The following is a 9,184-nucleotide window of genomic DNA, read 5'->3' on the forward strand; positions in this document are numbered from 1 at the left end:
TGTTTGCAAGATATTGGAATGTGGACAGGGAAAACGCAAGTCCCGAGTTTCCACGTCCCGCATCTAAACAAGCCCAGGAAAAAAAATGACGCATCACGTTTTTTTGAGTTGGCTGTTTCGCACATTTGCCCTTATACAGAAGGTACGTAACATGTTGAAACCCCAGATCGGGCGCCGGAGCGTGGCATGGCAGAGCTAGTTGGCGCATAACGCACGCGACGACGCAGTTCAAACACGCGACATCCGTCTGGTCCATTGGAGTGCCACAGGATTACACTCGATGCGCGCCTTGGATTTATCTATACCAAAGGGGTTTTTAAACCTCCGAGACAGCCAGCCAGCCAGCCACCACGCGCGTCCCGAACCACAGGTCCAAACACACAAGTCTGGATAGAAGTCCGCCCGTCCGTCCATCCATCCACCCATCCAAGCACAATATGGTTCTAGCCCATCACAGCGTCCGTAGACCAGCCCGTGTTGCGCCTTCATGCTATGCCCTTACTTACGACCGCAAATTTCGCCCCGGTCTCAATAACCCTAACGTGGTACGATTAAAGATCCCACACGGCGTCGCTCCGGTGCTGCACTAAGGTGAGTAATTCCAGCGATTCGAAGCCACGGGTTGCGCGGCTCGATCGGGAAGGACATCCATTGATATAGTCTTAGGCCTAGACGTGGACGGACAGACATATCATGACGTCTATGGTGAGTCACGACTCATCGCGCGGTGCAAGGGTGTACAATATAGATGGAGCGAGAGAGTGCTACAATACGGTTTCGACAAATGGTGAGATACGCGGAACGCTAGAATCCGCTAGAAGGAAGGGAAATAAAGGAGATGAGATGAGATGTGGGGGGAGAGCGATCTGGACGGACGGTCGGAGCAGGGTCCATATGTGGAATATGAGGATTCCAGAGGCGAGATAGAGCAAGTTTGTTGTGGTGGTATTTGTCTGCTTGGTAGTTAGGGTAAATGGCTAGGAGGAGAGATGAGTTGATGGACAGTTCCCAAGTCCAGAGTCCAGAGACCTGCTGCTTTGAGGGTGTGTTGCCGTGTCTGCAAGGGTTTAGCGCGTCATCGTGGGTTTCGGCAGAGGGCGAGAGCAGCTTCGAGATCGACCTCGAGGCTTACAGAAGTTCGTTTTCAATGGAAGCCTATGTTCGGAAAATAATTAGATTGGGGGCTTTGTAGACGGCAGGGTTAAGCCGCGCGACGAGCACGTGGAATCTGAGACCTGCTGCCCTGCGGCACAGCTGAGTATCCTGAGTTGAGGCTGTCGTGAAGTCCGCTGAAAGTGCGTTTGAAGCATTACAAATGCTGCTAAATTTATGACATCAAGATGCTAATTACTGGCGAGACTATCGTAGCACGCATGTGATCACATAGACTCCGCGGTGGTTGTGCGAATGCATAGCAAATATAGATACTGTTGCGCCTGCAAACCCCAATTCACGATGCTGATCAAGGTTCGCCAAGTGCTGACGATTGATGCCTAAGATCGATCTACATGTAGCCGCCTTCAGGACGATGTAGATAGGATTTAAAGTTCAGGATGGGAAGCCTTATATGTAGGACCGAGACGATGGGTAGCTGTGGCTTCGTATCCCCAAAGTTAGGTGCCAATACCTATTCTTACTGGTCCTACTCGATGACGGTTTCGGCTGTAGGTATTTCCAAGCACGTCGTCGTTAGGCGTTCGGCCTGCAAACTGGTAAATAAAGCCCACTTGAGGCTGTCGAGAATATTGACAGCTGTAGCCAATCGAACTTACTCAGGATATCCCAGTAAAATGCCTCGGACTGTTGCCGTTGGCTAGTTGTTGTAGGCAGCCATCAAGCTTATTCAGACTTCACAATGTGCACGGCTTGAGGAAGAGCGACCCCTCGAAGGTTTGTCCAGTCATGATGACAGACTGAGTTTCCAAATCTTGCATGTCAAGACGCTGCATGCGATGGTAACGTTACTTGACTGCAGTCGACCGCCTTGAGGGATGCAAGCTGGCCAATGAAACTTCTTGGGACTCAATGCACAAGTGTCTCGAAATCTGGTCTTTCAGCGAAGTCAATATTTTCGCGTGCGGCGTATGATCGATATTCTAGAAACCTAAATCTGAATCACACGACTGGGTGTCGAGTCGAAACTGTCCTGGTGCGAACGCCGGTACCCAAATGCAGATCATGACGAGCTGCGAAGGTCCTGTTTGCCGATCCGGCAGCGAATTTACCCGATACCCGGATCGGCTTACCTTCGTGATTGATTGTGGTAAATCATGCCATGTTGATCCGCTCTGAATGCATGTCGTTTGTAGAGAACTGACTCTCATACGATGCGAATAATATCATTTGGATGGTGATTCTGGAACGCACTGTGGCAAACATAGCTCGTCAGGCGGGAGCAGGCAGAAGCAGGCAGCAAAGATAGGACCCGTAGGGCTGAATGTGATTTTTAAGTTTAATGGCGCAAATGCTGAAAGACCGTCATGACTCGGACGTGAGGGACCAAGACGAATGATATTGCTAGCGGCATCCGACTCACGAGAAAAGACTAGTAGTGGAAGCAGGGAAGTTTGGTGAAAGTGAGGACGCAGAAGAACAGTTTTGACATTAACTCGATAATAGAGACCGATCATCATTGAGAGAGGAGTCTTGATGCTTCTCTTCCTGGGTGCAACCTAGACATGAAGTGAACGACTGACGACGCAGCGAAAGTGTCGTAGGTGGACATCCCCGCGTTGTCACCAGCACGGGCACTATTCAGGCTTCGAGAAGCACATCTGCCCTCTGAAAAATGTAGCCATCCAAATCCCATTGGCTGGGGGTACGGATATAGTGTGGTGATCCGAATACCAGTTCGCTTTGGGACAAGGCGTTTCGGAAGGCTGCTCTGGCCAGCCAAATATGCCAACAAGCGTCGTCGCCTTGGGTTCCAACTGGTCTCGTTTGGGAGTAGCGAAACCAGAAAGGTGACTGTGTCTAGTCACTGAACGACTGAGACGGGAAGTTATGCAGACCTGTATGCCATATTGATGGTTGTCTGAGGTGTCACTGTTGTGTCAGGTTTCAGCATAGAGGAGGAGGAACGTAGATCGTTCGGTCTGACTCAGCTGGATTGCTTCAGCCATGTTTCTCCTGTTTCTGTCGCAGATGAACGAATGCATCTATTGTTGTAGGAACTGATCCAAGGTGCAGGGAGAAGCTGACAGTGTTAGCATAGATGAAATGGAGCCGCGATGGCTGACTATGGAGCGGGAATGAGGTCGGGTGGCTTTGTTGGCTGTAGATGAGCAAGCTTGGTGTCCAGAAGCGAGAAGATACAGGGTTGGATGGTGCGTATGTGTGTGTGTGCGTGCACGAATTGCGGCATAGCCTTTTTGGGAATAGATGGCGCGTCTAGGCCAGTCATTTGGGTTGCAGGCTGGGTTCCTACGCCTGGAAAAGTTGGGCATTAGACTATTAGTGGTGGTGATGGCGGTGATGGTGGTGCTTATACTTTCACTTGCCTCGCGTCGAGTGCTGCGCTTGCATGAAAGATAACAGAGTATCACGAAGAATTAGAGAATCAATGCAAGTAGAAAATGCAAATACTATTCCAACCTGACGTGGGAGAGGACGCGTAGTCAATCTGCCTAAGGCATGATGAGAGCATGCGATCCTCATTGCTCAACGGACCCGAGATAGACGGACGGACGGACGGACGTGCACGGACTGACGGACCGGATCAGACCAATGCACGTCTATATACACACATCTAACTAATATAAGACAGACAGCACGGGCAAGGTCAACCCCTGGAGAGTAGAGACATGTCAAACGTAGCTGGCTGTTAGGAGCGCTAGTATACACGCCTTTCATCATTTACCGAAATCGACTTCTATTGCTGTGATGAGAGACGCATTACGCATGAGAGGAGGAATGAAAGAATGAATGAGTGAATGAATGAATGAATGCACGGCTGGTCCGCCAAAGCCAAATCGACCCCTGTTCTGACTTTGTCCCTGAGGTGCCATTCTACTCCGACCCAAGTTAGTTGGCCCGAAGATTGGTAGGCGGACCCCCCCTCCCCCCTCCCCCCTCCCCATCCCCTCGCTTTCTCTCCGACCAGTGCTTTTCTGCAGCAGTATGTAGGCAGGGTAGGTAATTTTCCACCCAGACAGCTTGGATCGTCGCTATTTTCCCTGTTGACGCTCTTCTCCTTGATGATTTATTTCACAAAAGCAAAGTCAAACTCTCCCGCCCCCATGTTATGATATGGAAGTAATCGGTATTTAGTTCAACAAAGCCCCCCACCCCCAGTCTGCAACACTGTTTGACCCCAGCCCAGAAGTGAAGAACGGCCAGCTATAAACCACGAACCCTGGCGGACCAGAGACATACAAGGTATTAGGGCGTCAAGCGTCAAGCGTCAAGCGTCCAACGTCCATCCTGATAGACTTCTTACCTTGGTATAATTACTGCTGCTACTACTACTACTACTACTACTACTACTACTACTACTACTACTACTACTGCCTGACAAGGGCCAGCGGGCTATCAGGGCAGCAACGAGGGCATCAAAGAGCAAAGACTTTTAGTGCCGCCAACGGTCCAACCTTCCTTCCTTCCTTCCTTTAGCCTTTCCCCACCTACACCACGCGCGCTACCACATTACACATCGTACACACCACGCATTTCACATTCGAATCCACCTCGTTATCCACCTCGCACCGCGCTTGCATACTTCGCTCCCTGTCTCCGTCTTCACACAGCAATCCTCTTCAGGCTCTACTGCATCCGTGCATCCACCCGTTCCCACTTCTCGACCTTGTCTGCCGTTTGCTATTTTCCTATTGCCAGGAGGAGCCCTCGTATCCAAGCCCTCCCTCCCGCAACTTTATCCACTAAACAAAATAGTCTTGCATTGGCTTTGGAAAAACTCCCGGTCAATGCTGAAACGCCTCTGAAAAGGCCCCATACAAACACACTCTTCTACTACCATCATCCCTCCCACCACGCATGTCTCTATACACCAGCGCCCGTTCCCACCTCTCTTCCTCCAACCATCACTCCTATGTCCGCAAACCATCCCAGGATTCGAAAGACATTGAGCACAATCTCCATGAACTCGGTCTACTAGGTGCTCCAAGCAAGAAGCCCAAACAGCGTCCCAAAAGATCCAAGGGTGTCGAATTTAAGAACCCTCCGTCCGATCGTGGTGAGGCCCCCTCCCTACCTCCAATGCCAGACTTCTGGCCGACGCATAACTCACACAACGTCTTGTCAGGTTACCGACCACCCTCACGGTCATCTCACTATTCCGACCCCACGAGGCAGAGCCACCGTCCTTCAACTTCCAAGGCATCCTACTCCAGCAGTGATACGTTCCCAAAGAGAGGCATGGCGGCGGTGATGGATTTGGAAAAATCAAGGACTAGGAGAGACAGGACATTCATTGGAGCTGAGTGTGCTGTATGCGAAGAGCCGTTGGAGCACACATTGCGCGGAGAAAGAATACTACAATTGTCATGTGGCCATGTTTCGCACGAAGCATGCTTTTACGAGTACATTCGCGAGTTTGAATCGCAACAGTGTCCAACTTGCTGTGCCCCACTGGCCTTGGATACGAGTAGGGGAGGTAATGTTCTGGACTTAGGTATGCCCTATCTAGCGTGGTCGCGCAATATCCTACTGATTAGTTGTACAGAGAAGCTTAGCTCCATTGTACGCTCCGCCGAGGCCAATCATGAGCATCAGCAACAGCATCACCAGAACAGAAGCGCACAGGCTACACCAACGCCATGGGATACGCAGCCTATGTCAGACCACGGTGCGCGCATGTCAGATCGCATGTCAGAAGGTGCCATGCGTTCCATGCCATACGAGTACCGGAATCAGCGCGACAGCGCCCATGGCAGCAACACGAGTGTCCAGCGCCGTGGTACAGGGTCCTCACGCCAACAACACTACCGGAACGACAGCGGTGCAACCGCTGTCACTTCGTCTGGCGACTACGCTGATCAGCAGTTGAATGGAAGTACTCGTAGACATGACTACGATGTTCATGCCATGGAAAGCTCTCTTCAGAGCCCCAGAGGTCTACTGAAGAACCCAATCCCTGCGCCCACCGTCACTGTCCGGAGCGAGTTTCCAACCATTAGTCGTTCAAGGCAGCAGCAAAGTCTGACTTGTCTAGTGACTGTGGAAGTCGTGGAAGGAAAATGGAGACCAGATCCGGCGGACATTCGTGGTGCGCCACCAATGCCAGTTCCGAACCCGAGTGATTACGACCGTGCAAAATCACCGGCTCCAAGCCGTGCAACTTTCGAGGACATGTACGAAACCCAAGAGGAGCTAGATTCCATCACTGAAGACCTTCATTCCCGAGTTGAGAACTGGCACGGACTGGTATTTTCGCGATTTGGCAAGCTTCGACTCCATGGACATGTGCGAGTGGGGAAAGATCGCCAGTCTTGGCAAGAGCTGGAATGCTACCTATTCTCCGAGATGCTTATATGTGTCAAGGAGAAGAAGAATCAACAGCAATGGGATGAGTCAGGAAACAAGAAGCCAAGATGCACGCTGAAGGGATCAATATTGATAAAGAAACACCTCCAACAGATCGAATCATCTGCAGGTGAGCATGACGCTTCAACAGCATCAAGGTTTCAATTGACTGACACGTGTCTAGAAGATCATATCCTTACTCTCAGCTTATCGGTGAATGAGCTTCCTTCGTTCCACCTCCAGTTCCAGGACCGGTCGCAGTTGGATATCTGGCGACGAGCTTTGACGAATTTGAACAGCGACGTCGCACGACCGCGTCGTGTCGCTGATTACGAGCTCGACAACTCCGGTACTGACGACGAGGAACTGCATCGATCCAAGAGTAAGCGCAATTCATCTACGCACTCGTCCTATGGACCTCGATCGACGGCTACTGCTCCTACCGAGTACACTAATTCACGCCTGGGCTCAACAGACATTCACATGCCTCAATCCGTTCACGTGCCTTTGGATATTATCATAGTAATTCCCATATCTTCTTCGATGGCTGGCCTGAAAATCTCTTTGTTGCGCGACACTCTCCGATTCCTAGTCAACAACCTCGGTGAAAGAGACAGAATGGGTCTGGTCACTTTTGGTTCAAGTGGTGGTGGCGTACCGCTGGTTAGCATGATGAGCAAGTCTTGGACTGGGTGGTCTAAAATCCTCGATTCGATTCGCCCTGTTGGCCAGAAGAGCTTACGCGCGGATGTGGTAGAAGGCGCGAATGTTGCTATGGACCTACTGATGCAAAGGAAATCGGCGAATCCTCTGTCTAGCATTCTGCTCATTAGTGACTCTTCTGTCTCGGATGGGGAAAGCGTGGACTTCGTTGTTTCACGAGCAGAAGCAGCAAAGTAAGTTGTTTAGACATGATGTTTGAAGAATGTGCTTCTGACCGTATCGCAGGGTCGCAATTCACTCCTTTGGTTTAGGTCTTACACACAAGCCCGACACAATGATCGAACTATCTACTCGCACGAAGGCTTCCTACACGTATGTCAAAGACTGGATGATGCTACGGGAATGCGCCGCCGGCTATCTCGGTGCACTTCAGACCACATCACATCAAAATGTGAAACTGAAGCTGCGTCTACCCGAAGGGTCTCCTGCCAAGTTTGTTAAAATCAGCGGCGCTCTGCAGATCACGAAACGCGCCACAGGCCGCGATGCTGAAGCGTCACTGGGCGACCTTCGCTTTGGCGACAAGCGGGACATTCTTGTTCAATTAGCCATCGCTCCTGAGACTGGCTCTCCAGAACAGCTGCCTGCTGATGCTTGGGAGACGATAGTGTCCGGACTTGAGGCCCTAGGCGGTCCAGTCGACTCCGACGACCAGCGCATTCTTAGTGTGGAGGAAGTCCCTCTTATTCAGGCTGACCTGATGTACGGTGACATACTCCGAGAAGGTACAGTGTCCCATCTCCCACGGCCATCACTTCTTGCTATAACAATTCTGCCCGGACCATCGCGTCCGAAGTCCACCAACCGGCCTATGACGCCCCCAATCCCACCACATCCTTCTGTTGTTCAGCGTCGAATGGAACTCCTCACTTCCGACATGCTTACTCGCGCCCTCACTCTCGTATCGCGTGGCCAACACGAACGTGCACACCACCTCCTGAGTGAAACTCGTAGCATACTTAAAGGTCTCGCCAAGGGAGGCTTGCCACCGCTACCACCTCCTCCGTCCGCAGGCCTTCCTAAGCCACCCAAAGACAAAGAGGGTTCCGACAAGAGCCAATCGCCCGTTGCGGAACCTCTTGAACGCCGCGAATCGCCAAACCCAACGAACATGTTCACTCCTGCTGCAGGCATTGACGCGGCCACGATGTTTGCCCTTGACGCCGAGCTTCATACCAGTTTAGAGTGGATGAACCACCCGGCGATCTTCGGACGTGATTCGCGCAAGGCTGTGCTACAGGCTATTGGCGTGATATCCAGTCAACGCGGATACACATTCCGCACGCCTAGCGAAAGTCTTTGGGCAGAGCGCATCGCGGGCATCAAGAAGCTCTCAGAGCGTAGCCGCGAGTGGCGCGAGAGCGGTGACGAAGCACTGATGGAGGAGTCTTGATTGGATGTGCGGAAACTTTCGACGACTGACGATGATGATGCGATGACGACGAGAACGGGCAGATTCAACATATTGTGCATAATATTTACTGCTTTGTACACGGTGTACTCCTATTGGACCGGGGCATGTGGAAGCCATGCACACCTTTACTTTGACAGATACCTCCGACGCACGTTGAGCTTTTGTTTTGTTTTTGTGCGACGGACGCGATCGCGGAGTTTTGGCGATCGACCGGGCAGGAGTCTTCACATTTACTCCGATGCAGCATATGGAATGGCGAAATAACATACGCGGTAGGGGTGAACAGGGACATTTGACATAAATTGTTTCCTTTGTTTTGGACTCGGGCACTGTTTTCATGGTCCTTTTGCTTACTGCGGATGATACCTCTTGTTGATGCTAAACTTTTTTTTTGCTTGAGCCATATATTTCTATATATACCGTGCGCTACGGGCGCAGCAGCAGCAGCCACCACTTAGTTTCCGGAGCGTCCTGTCCTGTCATGTATAAAACAGTCTAGATGGCCAGACAAATTGATTCTTAACATGGTTCGAACTTCAGAAATTCCTGTTTACTTTTTTTGAGGAA

The 9,184-nt window shown here is 51.1% G+C and overlaps 1 protein-coding gene across 1 annotated transcript; it reads left to right on the top strand.

Annotated features, from left to right (window-relative positions):
- Positions 1-4,668: 4,668 nt before the first annotated feature.
- On the top strand, positions 4,669-8,639 carry EJ05DRAFT_36312 (von Willebrand and RING finger domain-containing protein). The gene is made up of 3 exons (XM_033741086.1): positions 4,669-5,629; positions 5,681-7,376; positions 7,429-8,639. The coding sequence occupies exons 1-3, from the start codon at positions 4,993-4,995 to the stop codon at positions 8,594-8,596; spliced, it is 3,501 nt and encodes a 1,166-aa protein (XP_033605812.1). The 5' UTR covers positions 4,669-4,992; the 3' UTR covers positions 8,597-8,639.
- Positions 8,640-9,184: the final 545 nt, after the last annotated feature.

This window comes from Pseudovirgaria hyperparasitica (assembly GCF_010093815.1).
Source record: "Pseudovirgaria hyperparasitica strain CBS 121739 unplaced genomic scaffold EJ05scaffold_1, whole genome shotgun sequence".
Taxonomy (NCBI): Eukaryota; Fungi; Ascomycota; class Dothideomycetes; order Acrospermales; family Acrospermaceae; genus Pseudovirgaria; species Pseudovirgaria hyperparasitica.